The sequence below is a fragment of the Parus major genome, chromosome 2 (genome assembly GCF_001522545.3).
Source record: "Parus major isolate Abel chromosome 2, Parus_major1.1, whole genome shotgun sequence".
Taxonomy (NCBI): Eukaryota; Metazoa; Chordata; class Aves; order Passeriformes; family Paridae; genus Parus; species Parus major.
The window spans coordinates 133,599,931-133,615,346 of NC_031769.1; the positions used below are offsets into that span (position 1 = coordinate 133,599,931).

The window sequence follows — 15,416 nt, forward strand, 5'->3', positions numbered from 1 at the left end:
CCCTGCATCGCCCATCACCTCCCGTGCTTTCTGGGAGCTGTGTGCCCACCCACCATGCCCATGGCTGCTGCTGGGCCCAGCGCTCCTGCCCTGGCCACAGCCAAGCCGGGCTGAGGGGAGGATGTGATACTGAAGTGGTCATGCATGAGGTGATGGTGAGCAGGGGCTCAACACCCACCATCTGACACAGCACCTCCTCAGCTGCCTGCTCACACAGCCATTGCTGCTCCCACACACTTTTTCTCTTTTTTGCTCTGGTTGCATGGAGTTGAAACTGTATTGCTTGACACTTCTGTCTGGGAAGGGCCAGCAGCAGGGACACGATGGAGGGGTGAGCTGGGGATGAGCTTGGTGTGCCAGCACAGCTCAATCCAGCACCGCCTCTGCCAGGTGGCCCTGCTGCCTACATGGGCTCCATGCTGCTGAACACTGAGGACTGCACCCATGGCACGGAGAGAAGAGCCAGCCACTGGAATCAGCAAAGAGCAAAGAGGACAATGACAGTGCTCAGCTTCATAGACTTTTATTTTCAACTCTGTACAGAACGCGGCTGCGATTGTAATAAGGCATCAAACGCACTATTGAACAGCTCATGATGTACTGTGATGTTTCACTCCGTTGTGGGTCAGAGTTTTACAAGATTAAACCAGTTGCTTTCTTAGTCAGTAAACTCTAGAGTCACTGCAAACAGATTTTTAAAAGAATTACAAAGATTAAAAAATTGTAAACACATAAAAACCCAGCAACAACCCAGCGTAGCTCCCTAGGAGAGTCTTGGGCATTTCTGCCTGGCTGGCTTCAGGCTGTCAGGAGCAGGCGAGGCTGGTGGCACACACGCTGGGCACCCGCAGCGTGGGGGCTGCGACCGTGCAGTGACAGCCTCTGTTCTGATGAGATCCCCAGCAGATGCCATGCAGCTCCCAATGTCCAGCCTCAGCCACAGCGTCTGACTGAGAAAAAGGAACTGAGAACATGGGTCAGCAGGGAGCTGTTGGAGCAGCAGGGAGCTGGACACTGGCAGCTGTCGCCTCGCTGCAGGGAAGCCTCCCTTCCCACAGTTCAGGGAAGCATGGACACCTGCAGTGGGAAGGGAGAGACCAGGGCTGGGCCCAGCTGGCAAATGTGTCATGAGGTAGAAACTGGGGAAGTGTCATATTTGGCAACTGGGACTGGTCAGAAATTGACTGACTAAGGGTAAAAATCCTGTTCTGTTTCCAGGGTTCTCGGAAATCCACACTCAGAATTGAGATATGTTTAGAGGGCACCTAAAACCCACTCAGTATATGCCAAAATTTAGTTCCCACAAAAAAGGAGAAAGCTCTCCGATGAATCAAGTGACAACTTTAGCCCAGGCAATGAAAAAAACACCACCAACTCTTCTCCCATTTGTACCTTTAAAGCATTTAAATTTCAAGCAGGGGAAGTCAAATTGCGAAGGGGCATGAGAGAGCAATAAACATCTCTTGGCCTCGCTCCCTTTGGTACCACCTTACGTGAGGTGAATGGTGTGAAGGCCTGTCCACTGGCCAGTGGACTCAGACATTCATTTCCACCATCAGCCACCAGACAGCAAGTGCTTTGGTTTCTGTCTTTGTTTGGTTTCACAGCATGAGAACCTGAGAGTCCAGAGGTTTTATATTGTGCCACCAACTCACATCATGCTGCAATTTCTAAAGGTGATCAGAGAAATGTCCTGAGCATTTTTATCTCCTAAATTCCTGTGCTCTCAAGGCCTTCCTTCACCTCTTTCACACCACACACACCAAAATAAAGAAACTCTGTTAGTCCTGTTGTTTGAATTTTATTACTCCTCACTCTTCTGCAGTGTACATTTAGTTTATTAGGCTGACTAATGTTTCCTTAAAATGCTTAGGGAAAATTTGAGGGTTCATTAAAATATTGCAGGTTCATGATCTGTGACAGGCATTTTACAAAGTGTCAGAAAACTTCTGGCTTGACAATAACATACTGACAGTCAGGGAAGCGTTCCTTTTTCTAGTGCTAATAATCAGCATTAAGGCATGTCATGGTTCCTACAAGAAATCTGTGATCCATACAGCTTAAGCTGTCATCTTTCTGCAGTAATGGAATGTACTCCAATTTCATGCATATGTATAATTAAAAAATAAAAATAATAGCTCTCAAAACCACCAGCCTCAGAGCTTCTGTCATGTAGGTGAGAACACAGGGCTCAGGCAGGTGAAAGGGTTTCCATCCCCTGAGTTATCTGTGCCCCCCCCCACACCATCTTGCTGACCCAAGCTCAGAAACATTTGCCCTCTTGGTCGGCATGGCTTTCCCTGAACCTGTGGAGGCCATGGCCAGCCTCTTCCCATCCTCAAGGCAGGATGAGAGGAAGGGCTGCTCCCACCTCCCCCACCTCGAGCAAAGCTCTGCAGGCAGTGTCCCCATACTCCAGCAGCTGGCCAAGGCCAGCAAAAGAGGGACCTTCCTGCTCTGCATCCAGATTCTCAGGCTAGCTCTTTCCTCATTTGTCCTGATCACAACAGGCCGAGGCAGCTTCCAGATCTAAGAACACATTTCATGTATTTATCCTAGAGATTCAATCAGGAGTCCCTGATGACACAGCCAGAAGGATGTAAGCTCCTCAAAGACAACTGTGGAGATGCTGGTCACTGCTGAGTTACTGCCTGTGAACACGCTGTGTATCATAACTTAAACTGGGAGAATCATTTACTGGGCAGCAGCACCCTCTAATAACGCAGCTCACTTAATTCTGCAGAACACTGACCTAAAGCTGTGGTTGGAGCAGAGAACACGTGAAGCAGCATCTGTTCTGCGAGGCCAGTGTTAAAGCCCGGGTACCACACTACAGAATTTACTGACTGAAGGTGTGAATCTGGAGCTGGGCAGCTCCTTGGGCCCTTGGTCACAGGCGCCCGTGCCAGCACCTGCAGCCAGCAAGCACAAGAGACTGAACTAGTTGACTCAGACTTGGGTGCTGCTCTTGTCTCCTGACAAAAATAGCCAGAGAATGGGAATGAAGAACCAAGTGACAAAATATCATTCAGTCTCTCTGTGAGGAACCCACGTTTCCACCATCCACTTGTTATTCTGAACTTTGTACTGCCAAATATTATTGGTTAAAGGGAGTATAAACGAAATGTCCTCACCCCTTCCCAAGAGAACTCTTCTCTTGTGTGTCACAGTGGGAAAAAAAGTTTATTTTTAAATATTAAATTTTAAAAATAATATTTTAGACTTAACTCACAACTGAGAAGGCTGTCACAGTGAAGCACATTTCCAAGACTGCAGAAACTGTGCAGACAGAGCACTTCACCCATGTTTGGCTTTGCCAGGGACACATACGTATATAACATACATATACATATTAACAAGACATATATATATATATATATGTATGTATATATATATATATATATATATGTATGTATGTATTAACCATTGCTCAGTAAGAACTGACAGTGGTACACTGAACAATTTTTGTCAGTTTTCCCAGCACTGCAAGAACACATCAATATTCCCCAGAAATTGGCTGGTAATAAACCAAATAGCATCAGTGGTACAGGTTTTTGGCTACAGTGCCACAGAACTGAGATTAATAGTAACATGTACCCTTGATCATTCCCTATGTTAAGTGAGTCTCATGTCAGCCAGTAAACTGCCTGGTACTTAACCTCTGTATTTCCTGATGATTTATTCTTTACAAATAAATTGGGTTTTATTGAACGAGTTTAGAGAGCTCCTTCCTGACCTTTCCTTGCTGGTTATGAGAAGGTTGACAGACTACTGAAATAAAACTGAAGTTTCCAAAAGGACTAATAAGATGCAGACAGCCCCAGTATAAGCAAAGCCCTGCAGCTGAGCTTGAATTTCTTCTGGAGTGTGTAATGAAGGACAAGTGTCCAGTCTCAGCATCCCCATGCTTTTTCAGTCTTTAGGTCTTTTGAGACTCCAAACAAGAGGTCTGTTAATTCTTGTTATGGCAGTTTTCATACAAAGACATCTGTCCACCAGGAACTAAACTTCTTTTATATGGGTCACTATAGCTATCAGAAGTTAATGACTATCAATCATTGCTAATCTGAACTGAAATGGAGCCACTGACCTCAAGCTGAAAGAGTCTTTTGTCTCCTACCAGTACCATGAGCCATATGGTTTCCTGCCCTTCGCCTCTTATTTTATATTTTAAATAATTATCACTAATTGTACAATTGTTTAAAAATATGGGAGGTTTGTGGCCAGTCATGACCAAGTGGTGTTCTTTCTTCCCATAGCTCTCACTTAATTGAAGAGAAGGGATCTGCTTAAAATTAAAGAATAAAAAAGTATCTCTTAATGAAATATTAGCCCTACTGTTTGATTATTGGTCCTGCTTCTTAACATTCTGTCAAGTGGCCTGTTAATAATTCTGCAGGCTTCAAAAATAAACAGCTTCCAAAGTGTCAAGGTCATTCTTGTTCTATATGGGAGTAATAAGAAAATTATATAGGCAAGACACCAGCGGAATGTTTTATATTAGGATAAACGAGTATCTGAGGAACCTACTTATCACAAATCTCTTTTTATTCAGTGGTTTTCATTATTTTATATCATTTGCATTTCATCTGGCACAGTTCCCCTTTACAACAAGTACTCATATATTGAAAACATTTGATTATAGAGCTTAAGATAACACCATTCTTGTCAGACAAATAAACTGCATCACCAGCTATCTTTAGCTGCATCTGCTTTCTTTAATGAAACATATTTTCCTGTAGAAATGCTGTCTTAAAAATCATGACCACACTAATTATCTATGGCAAGCACATCTTCCTCAACTAACGACAGCTCGAGCATATTATCATTTGCACCAGACTTCATTCTAAAATTGAAAGATCCATACAGCTTTGCAGACTCCTTGGAGGATGCAAACCTGCTCCTCCGGTACAGCTCCCCTTTCCACATGGACATCATCAGCAGGCTGGAGAGCACCACGCCCCCCAGGGTTAAGAGACACAGCCCAGCGATAACACAGCGGTCCAAGTGAGCACCGATCCTTGCGCTCTCATTCTCCAGCCTCTCCATCTCCCGGGCAGCCACCGTGTTGGGATCCACAGTCACATCTCTGGGTACCACGTAGGAAATTATCACCAGCAAAATGCCACTAACCAGGAACAAAATGGCACTAATGAATCCATAGTCAACGGATTTCCCAGCTGCTGCCTCTGAGGCAGCATCGTCCTCCTCGGAGACCAAGGAAGGTGAATCGTGCACCCATTCAGGTGGCAGCTCCCTGCAGGAATGCTGCTGCAGAGGGGCATCCTGGCCACCTGTAGGAGTGGGGGGACTTCTTGCATGCTCCAGATTTACATTTTCATCCACACAGGTGAAAGACGTCTCAAGTTCCTGGGCACAGCAGCAGGCTTTCTTCTTCCCTCCATCCTCTTCCCTGGGCAAGCGCTCGGCTGGGTGGCAGGGCTGGGAGGTGCTGGAGGGTGCAGGGTGCTCCTGGGGTGAGGTGCCCAGGGAGGGGGGCTGGGGTGCCAGGGGGGGCTCAGCCACAGGGCCCCTCTGCAAGGGCTTGCAGTGCTGTTCACAGTGCAGGGCTGCCACGGCAGCGGCTGCTCTGGGGTCCAGCTCACCCCCCTCACACTGCTGCTGCTCGTAAGGATGGGAGGGCAGGCTCCAGCCAGTAGCGGTGCCCAGGGGCACCTGTCTGCTCTCCTCGGCCAGGTAGAGAAGCTCCATGCAAGCCATCGACCTCGTCCCCATGAGCCTCACCTCCTGGGCTACGGCATCCTCCAGCAAATGCTGCTCCTGACCTGCAGAAGCGGCTTCACAGTACTGGTGCTGCTGTATCCCAGAAATCTTCTACTTTTTCACCAACGCTTTGTTAGGGACATGGCTTGTGTCAGCTGTTAAATGATTAAACAAATCCTCTCTGACATTCATTTCTTTTCAGTCTGCAAATGAAATAGCAGAGGGGGGAAAAAACAACAACAACAAAACCGAACCCGACAACCTCACAATGATACATTAATAAACCAAAGGGAAGATAACGCAAATGTAATACATCAGCCCTCCTCTGAACTGTTTGAGGGGAGACGGCAAACACGATTGCTTTAACCACACATTTAAAACTGCAATCTTCTTGCAGATCCAAAATCTATTAGGGAATCTAATCAACCTTTGACACCACTATCCAATTAAGGCAGTAAGTATACACAGAGCACGGGATAACCAAAAAAACTGTGTAAAATGTCAGAGAAAAGATATGTCTGTTCTTTTAGAAGCATGTAACTCCCATCCCCCCCTTCCAAATAAAGAATTTTACACTCAGATTCACAGACTAATTAGAAAGAAACACGCAAATCCCATGTAGCTCAATAATCCAGGATCTGTATTCTCCGGTGGAAATCTGATAATCCTATGGGAAAAGCAGTGCTTTCCTATGTAAGATCTACCATCCATCTAAGAGCTTTTGGAATGAAATTATGCCTCAAAGACCGATGACTCAAAGACGGATATTACCTCTCATCTGCAATTATTTCGTTATTACCCCTTTCGCCTGGGCCCCTTCCCCCTCGAGGCCGCCCGGTGTCACGGGGCGAAGCCTGCAGCCCGACAAATGTGTTGCATGCGTAGGAAACACATGTGCGTCTACAGCACATACGTGATCGCTCCCAGCCGCTGCTCACTCACGCTCTTCCCGGGACCTCAGCGAGAAGCGGCCGCGCTGGGAAAAGCGATTCCCGCCGGCGCCGGGAGTGGCTGGACGCACCCGCCAGGAGTGACCCGAGCGATGCCGAGGTGAGCGGCGCGCAGACACGCACAGGCACACACGCATCCCCGGCAGGCAGGAGCACGCCGCCTCCTCCTGCCGCTGCTGCTCCTCCCGCTGCTCCTCCTCCTGCCCGCGGGGCTCTCACCTGCCCGCCACGGCGCCGGCCCCGCCCGCACACACGGACACACGGACACACGGACACGGACACACGGACGCGCTCACCTACCGCCCGCCCGCCTCCGCCACCGGCCGCGCCCCCGGCCGCGCTGCTCGCAGCCACTCCGGACAGCCCAGCCCGGCCCGGCCCGGCCCGGCCCAGCCCAGCCCAGCCGGGCAGTGCCGGGGCGGGCGGGCTCCGCTCGGCACGCCGGGAGCTGTAGTCCGCGGGCGGCGGCGGCTGCGCTGCTGCGGCAGCGCCCGGAGCCGCGCCCGCCCCGCCGGCCCCGGGGAGCGCTGCCAGGACTCCGGACAGCCCCGCCGGGCACCGCGGCCTGACACGGCTCCGGAGAGGAGCTGCCCTGCAGCCTTAGGCGTGGGTCTGGCTCAGACATCTCCCGGAGTTGCTTTCCGTAGTCATGGGAGCTCACGATTTACTCCGGGGAAAGATAAAATCAGATTCTCAAATAGTCCCAGAACTGCTGGAGATGAGACGTCAAGAGACGTACTCTCTGTGCAAGACTTACTGAAAAATCTCAGGAGCTCACCCATGTTGGCAGATTGTCCGCACACTTCCTCTGGCCGGCATAAATGACTATTAAAAAAAAAGACTGTTGCCAAAAAATACATAATAAATGAATGACCATTTCATTTTCAGTATGAACCTTCACTGAGTTCTCTTGCCAGTGCTTTTCCTTTGCCAGTGTTAGTGATAAACTAGAATATGCAAATAAAGTATGGAGTAGTCTGAACTAAAGGTTTATCAGAGCTGAATACTGTGCTGCAGTGGAAAGACCAGGCTCTGGGGAGATAGAAAGCAAGCATGGGCAGAGGGACCTTCGTCATGGAGCTGAAATTAGGATGCACGCAGGAATTAGTAGTGAGCAGCACCTGCCTGCGTGGCTGTTGGGCAGGAAGCAGAGGCTCAAGATGGAAAGTGAACTGGGAAGGAACCAGAAGAGACAAGCACAGACTGTCTGAAGTTGTCCTAACATCAGAGAACAAGGTGGTTCTCTGTAAGAACTCTATGCCAGTTCTGAAGCAATGAATTAGGAAATCAAATCAGTTTTGAAGATATATCCCATTGCTAAGACCCAAAACACCCAGCACAGAAGATTCAAATCTTTGTGGGAATAACTCCCATGAATGTCATACCAGGACATGGCAACAGTAGGGCACTCACAGTGCCCATCACACACAGATTGCTCAGTGCTCTGGGCTGCCTTGGATATCATTTCAAAGCAGCTCCAGGTAGTGTTTCCATTAGAAAAGTGCAGTTTCAATGCATTGGATAGTGTACTGTTCATTCTTTGAAGAAAAATTGTAAGGAGAAAATTATGGAGTTGGGGAAAATGGTGTAGGCTGACCTTGGAGCTTTTTAATAATAGTGCTGTCTTTGAGATAAATATAAAGGAGCAAATAAAACCTATTCAAAGAAACAAAAAAGCCTATCTGCAAATTGTTCAAATAGTTTCACGTAAAAGTAAAGACAGAAATGAACTCTCTTTAAGTCTATTTTACATTTCCATTTGGGAATTAGCAGGATAGGAGCATACAGAGGTTGTGCACTGATACTGCAGGCTGCACCTGCTGCATCTGATAGATTAATCTTAATTAAATGACTGATAGGAAAAAATATGGTGCTCAACCCTGGCAATGCAGCCTGGAAGAATGCAAACACCTTTCCTGGGCCATGGCACAGCGTACCCAGTCCTTGGGTGGGCATTATCCTTCTGACAGCTGATACAAATGCAGGAAATTTTGTGCACACAACAAATGCCCATGTTGTCATTCCTTCAAAACCCAGGAGTTACAGCATGTGCTCTTGAGCACTTACTAGAGCCTTAGTTACTTGCTATTTAACCACACAAACATCTTGCTGCTCTGCCACCCACTCTCCTCCCCCTTTTGTGCCAGCATGTGTTGGGCAAGTATATTAATTTGTTGCTGGTAATTGCAGTCCCACAAACTATGGAGCAAGCAGAGGGAACAACTCTGTCAAGCCAAGTGTTGTCTATTCTTATGTGCCTTCCCATGTGGTACTGTGTCGCCTTTGCCTAACACAGATCACTCACTCTTAGAGCAAAATCACCGTCTAGTCACAATTCATATTACTGACATTTCATTTCCTTAACTTTGGATGCAACGAGTTAACAGCATTTTCTTGTAAGGAATGTGATTGTTGCCAATGCTCTGAGGTGTGGAGGTGGTGGAATGAATGCATAGCAACGCATACTCTGCAAACACAAGTACAGCTGGTGAAAAGATTCATCAAGTAAGGGCGGGAGTAAGAATGTTTGTCACAGGAAAAAAAGTGGCTATGTAGAGCTAAAAGCCAGAGTGATGGACACAGAGTGGGACAGTAATAAAAGACTGGAGTAGACTGTCAGTAGACTTCTCTCTGCTGCAGCCTACGACATCATGCAGCCCTTTCAGACACTGAGCAGGGCTATGGTAGCAACACAGTGACAATATGGAATCTGACAGTAGGCTGATAAAGGTGTCTCATTTGAGATACGTGCAATTAAATTTAAACCATGCTCTGGAACATCTTGTAAGCTCTCTTTAATTTGGTCCAACTATAAATCAGTATGTGATCTAGATGTATATGGGTTTTTTTCTGTTTTCAGTAACCTATGGTCACCATAAATGTGGAAGGAGGCTTGTGAGGAGCTAAAAGTTGTTTCACACTTTCTGTTTGAAGCTTCACTGAGGGCCTGACCCAACCTAAAGGTTCAGAGGAACCAGGAAAAACTGGAAGAAGTTTTCCGAATGATGCATCCCATCATGGTCTGGTAGGGGATGGGTTTTGAGATATTCTATTTGCCATCAATAATTCAGGGAATGTTCCAGTGTTATATGGGATCCTCACTGAAGCATTCCCCTAAACATCTTTATTATTTTTTTTTCCCTCTCTGCCTTATAACATGTATACAGAGCTCTTCAGCAATCTTGTTTTCACAGAATCTTGGTTAAGAGTTCTCCTTTCACAGAATCTTCACAATTCTTGCCTCGCAGTCACAGGACTTCAGGTTTTCAGTGGCTCTTGTGCAAGTGCTGCAAGACTGCAGACCTTCTAAAATAAAGGTACACTCCAGCCAGTGTGGCTCAGAGAATAATACATTCAGAGAAGTCTAGAGAGAATATTGCATAAACTTCCCATTTCCACTTGAATAGATCATGCTGTTGAGTAAAGTAAATTGGCTCGGGAGCCAATAACATGGGACTGCAGAAAAAATTAAAACCTATCAGAGAAATACATGGACCTGTGTACTGGTCTGTGAAAAATAACAAAGGTAATAGAGGGGAATGAAGAGGCAAAGCTAAGCTTGTATATAAAGTGCAAAAGAAAAAAGTGATACAGTTCTTTTTTGGCTTAGAGAATATAAGTGTTCTGAGGCTAGCAAGCAAATAGTTGAACAACTCACTATAAAAATCAAAATCCAGCTTTTCTGTGTGTTTAAAACACATTACTGTCACAGATCTATTGATTTATAAAGCAAAAGTAGACAGGAAAGCAGTTTAATTCTGCTTTGGATGATTCACTAATGCACATCCATTGTTCATTAATAAAAGACACAATAAGTAAATAATTTTACAGATCCAAGAAACCATAGATGTGTGATACGATGTACCAGAATTGCCACAGGTAGATTAAATCCTTGATAAAGCTCTCTGCTTCTCATGTCTGAACATGTGAAAACATGGTTTGGGTAAATAGAGCTCCTGAGGATGAACAAAATAGTCAGTCTTGGTCTTAGAGCAGAGGATCATCTGAAGGAGCAGAGGGCCTGCTGACCACTTGGAAGACACAGTAATTGTAGCCTGACTCAGGAGCTAGTGAAGCACAGGTAGGAATTAATGAGCTGTCAGGCTCAGGTCTGCTCCCTGGTGCAGCACCTGCAGAGCCTTTACTGCCCTTTGCTCACCAGGAGGGAAAGGGCCAGCTCTGGATGTCCCAGCGCTGCTTTTTCCCCCTGCTATGCCCACACCAGTGACTCAAGCTGGTGACCTGACCAGCCCCACTACTACAGGTCTTACTCTTGATCCTGACCAGCCTCCCTGCTTTCCCCCTTCAGGAGCTCATACTCAGCCATTTTCCCTTCTGAATCCCCGAGCAACTGGGCACCCAGTGTCAACAGGCCTATCCTTGACTGTACCTTGATTGTTGGAGTGTCCTGCTGACTCTCACAGCTCTTTCTCAGCAATCTGGGCTCAGGTTGCACAGTGGGACATGGCTGAGCCGGCCCTGCTGTGCCTAGAGCAGACTGCTGAGTGCCAGGTACCTGGACACCACTGCCAGAGCTTTGGACACTGGGGTGGAGGAGACTCCTTCTGCCTCCCTGTGTGCAGAGCACTGAGCTGGCTGATCTGAAGGAGCCTTGACAGAGCCCAAATAGCTCCTCCTTGCCTGGGATTGCCACATGTCCCCACAGGTGTCTGCCCACTGATGGCAAACTACCAGCACTCTGCTGTCACCATGCTGTGAGAGCCAAAGTTGCCATTTATTTTCCACCGTGGTCATACCTGAGGTATAAAGGATGTGTTTCTCCCTGGGTCACCCCACGAATTGAAGCCTACAGCCCTGAACCCTCTGTAGCTGCTGAGTGCCAGGCATTGTGCACGAGACTGACTCCTGCCGTTGCCTTTTTCAGGTGTTTTCCCGGATAGTCATTGTCTTCACTTTCCTGCACACTTGCAAGGAAAGACAGAATCACCTCCAGTAATCACACATTAGATCTAGGAGATGTAGTCCACCAGTTATTCAGCACAGACAGACCTAAAAGTACTAATTATAGAATGAAGGAATTTAAAGGGAAAGCGAGATAATAGACTACCCTGGAGGGAACCCCAGATGAAAATCAGAGGCTGCTTAGGAGAGAAATAAAGAAATCACCAAGGAGATTTGAAGCAAGGGATTTAAAGGACAGAGAACAGTACAGAAATAAAAGGGGACTGCAGCATAATATGAGGAAATAATAGCTTGACCCATAAAGTGGGGGGGGGGATGTTATACTGAATCTGGAAACAAAAATTACTTTTAGCTGTTGCAGTACACATAAAACTATGGGTGAAAGAAGAAAGTGAAGGCTGCAGTTTCTGACAAGGCAAGGACACACAGTCTTCAGTAATATATATATTGCTGGTGACAGAATGAGGTTTTATAGAAATTATCAGGAATAGTACACAGGGATTCTATGTTATCAGCATGTGTGAAAGAGTTTCTTCAACAGAAATATCAAAGATCTGTTCACATTAGAGAGGTAATGATGACAATTTATGGAATTTACATGTATTAAAAAAATTAACATAAAAAATAGTAAAACCTTCTTCTCTTGGTAGTGCTTTATGTCCACATACTATAAGGTACATTGAAAGCTGAAATAACTATTCCCATTTTAAAGCAAAGAAGCTGAAACATGGGAAACTTATGTAATTTGTTACAATCCAGGCAACACAGACCCAAAATCAAGGCACCAAAATTAAGATGAAAAAATTGTGCCTTGAGCCTTGTTCCCCATTTCAGCTGTTTTTGCCAGCAGCAAAGGGCAAGCAGTGACTTACGAGGAAACTCAGTTCTTTTCTTCATACTTAAGGGGAGAACCAGTGGCATGAGGGAAGAGAGACGTAGAAGTATTTTAAGCTCATAAATGATAACATCAGTGATATGCCAGGAAGGTGTATCAGTGGGGTTTTGAAGCAGAGCTAGGGTACATGCAGATTGCTGGTGGTGGCATTTGTATCTAACTTAGCAGCCATTGTAGCCCATATTTGAAAGAGTTCAAGGCAGAGCTCTCCTGCCTCTTCTCTTCCTCTCTTCCACAGTCCCTTAAGCTGACTATCATGCTGAATTTATGTATGGAGGAAAGCCTTGCCTATGTGTCCAGTCCTGGCCCCATCACAATCACTGTAGCATTTTTGCAATCAGCTTTAAACAGGCCAGGATTAATTACTGTCCTTCCTCATCTCCTAAAAATGAGGTTCCTTCTAGAACAGTATCTGCAAGGAGTTATAAAAAATCCTAGTGGAATACAGCACATTAAAACCTGAGGTAGATAAACAAAATGGGAAAGGTAAGACTAATGACAGTAATACAAGCCCTGACAGATCTTCCAGACTCTTCCAGAGGGCAACATTTCTTCTACAATACTGGAAAACAGTGAACAAAGTGCTATGAAGTAAACTGCAAGAAGCAATCCTTCTACAGGACCACATGAATGAGCTAGACCATCTATCTATGCATTTTCCTCTCTGACATCCAGTGATTTGATCCTGTTTACTTTCCAAGGGAGTGTGATCCGACTGAAACTGGAAGGAAAAATATTTGATCTTTTTAAACAGTCAAACCTTTAAAGTCCAGCCTGTCCCCTGAATTTTGAGACTGCAACTAGAGGTTTTTTAACAAGACCTCTATTGATGTCAGTGGCAGGCATTGCAGACCAAACACCCACAGAGCAATAAACATTTAATTAATCAGATATGATTAAGGCTTATAACATTCTTTTTCTTGTCACACAGCCACTGTTCATATTCCTGAGGAGGTTCTACTTGCTGTCCTCCTTAGACAGCCTTGGAAGAAGGAGGAACATCTCTTCTTAAGGCTGCGCTTAACAGAGGTATCTGGAATCAATAGTGGAAAATAAAACCTGACTTGATGGTTTTAGGTTTTTTTTTTTTTAGTTAGGAGGCATGGAAGGAAATATGATGTCATGCTCTATATTAAAGCAGCTCTTTGAAAGCTTTTAATTGCAGTGTGTTTTGAAGCCGTATATTCAAATGGTGACAGCACACTGTGTTGGCTCCCTCACAAACAGAAGTCTTACAGAGGCACATGCTGCTAAAGAAAATGTTTTACACTTTTCTGTTCTTGACACATCAGAGTCATTTTTATCCGGTTACTATGTTATGCATGCAACAGAACTGCAGTGATAGTAAAATCTGCGACATGCAGGCAGGACTGCGGGCACAGTATGAAAAAAGGCAGTCACTTACTGAGCAGTTGAAGAGTTCCTAATACATTATTTATGGGAAATCAATATTTTTTGTAATAAATACATATACACATCTATCTATCCATTCAGGAAAACAAAGATACCCCTATCCCACTGTTGGTGAAAGGCAGAAAGCAAGACCATAGTTCACATTGGCTATTTACCAAGTCTTCCTCTGGCAGTGCTTGGGGAGCCAGCACAGACAGCTTGGGTTTAGCAGGAAGGTTGTCTCTTGAAAAGAAAAAGATCATTTTTGATTTGTGGCAAAGGCTTGGATCCTGAGCAAACAGGTCTCTATTACAGAGCCCTGAATTCTCTCTCCATTGCAATGGGATTTAGTTCAGTGTGAGACAGGGACACGTAGCTGAGTGTCTGGTGAGAAATGCCTTGGTTGAAACCTCCTTGACTGGAATCAGAACGGGAGTGTTGGTGTGGAGGAGCCTAGAAAAGGACTGTAGTGATCCAGGAAGCCTTGGGGGTGTCGCTAAGGTTGATCAGGGCAGTGCCTGATCAGGCTGAGCAGGCAGCTTCTGGGTGCAGGGAGATCCCTGCGGACAGATACCTTCTCCTGGACAAGGGGCATCTGCCGGTGGATGAGAAAGAGAGGAGGGTTTGTTCTTACTGCGTGCTAAAAGTATTACTCTTTTGTCTTGCCTTCAAAAAAGATTTATTTGTTTGTGCATCTTCTGAGTTCTCATGAGTGGGTCAGACCTAACGAGGGCATGTAGTTTTCCGGCACTTCTTGGGTGGGGATTAAGTTTGGTTTAATCATTTGCCTAAAGAGGTGTCAAATACATTGATGCTACTGGTTTCTGTTCTTATTAACAACCTGGCTGAAGATTATATGTACCCATTATATTGAGGTAATAGGAGTTCTTTGGTTAATCTTACATCTGAGGCATCCATGCATGTATACACACATAGATACTCACAAATAGCTATGTGGAGTTTTTCATGGCAAGTGGGAGGTTTGGAAATGAATTTCCACTCCTTTTACTCCAAGTGACACACTCTCCCCCGCACAATATTATACATAAAATGAACCATGGAGAGCTATTTTCCCAAGAAGACGGAAATGATGTTTTTTGAGGTGGGTAGCTGCATTTCAAAGCCAGAAATCTGCATGGAAGATATTTGTGCTGTGCCATCTGGACAAGTTTTTAATTAATGTAGAAAATGAAAAATTAACAGAGGGACTAACAGTTTCTTCATGTTCAAAGACATAATCCTGCAGGGAAAAAAAAATACCCATGGTTATACTTCCAAAGGATTAATAAAGAGCTTCTAACATGGGTATATAAAAATGAAATCAGACTAAGAAAAAAATATTTTAAACATTTGTGATTACTTTTATTAATTGATTCATTTTATTAATTTAGAACAACTCTATTCTCTTTAAGAAAAGATAGCAAGAAAGGATAATGACAAGTAGATGAAGATACAATTGTGTGTATTCTGAATCAGGGATTCTTTCCCTCTAATAAAATAATAATGAAAACATTAGAGGAGGAAAGAGGGAG

At 45.3% G+C, this 15,416-nt stretch overlaps 1 protein-coding gene across 2 annotated transcripts; it reads right to left on the minus strand.

Annotated features, from left to right (window-relative positions):
• Positions 1 to 507: 507 nt before the first annotated feature.
• Positions 508 to 6,972, minus strand: TMEM74 (transmembrane protein 74). Of its 2 annotated transcripts, none has more exons than XM_015619335.2 (2): positions 6,638 to 6,972; positions 508 to 5,879 (listed from the first exon to the last, which is right to left on the minus strand). In XM_015619335.2, exon 2 carries the CDS (start codon positions 5,734 to 5,736, stop codon positions 4,771 to 4,773), a length of 966 nt encoding a protein of 321 aa, XP_015474821.1. In that variant the 5' UTR covers positions 5,737 to 5,879; positions 6,638 to 6,972; the 3' UTR covers positions 508 to 4,770. The 2 variants fall into 2 exon arrangements, with proteins under 2 accessions (XP_015474821.1, XP_015474819.1); XM_015619333.2 differs by having other exon boundaries at positions 6,496 to 6,972.
• Positions 6,973 to 15,416: the final 8,444 nt, after the last annotated feature.

Bases quoted from the DNA above. Each gene is read 5' to 3' on its own strand.
- TMEM74 (XM_015619335.2), bottom strand. From the start codon at position 5,736: ATGGGGACGAGGTCGATGGCTTGCATGGAGCTTCTCTACCTGGCCGAG.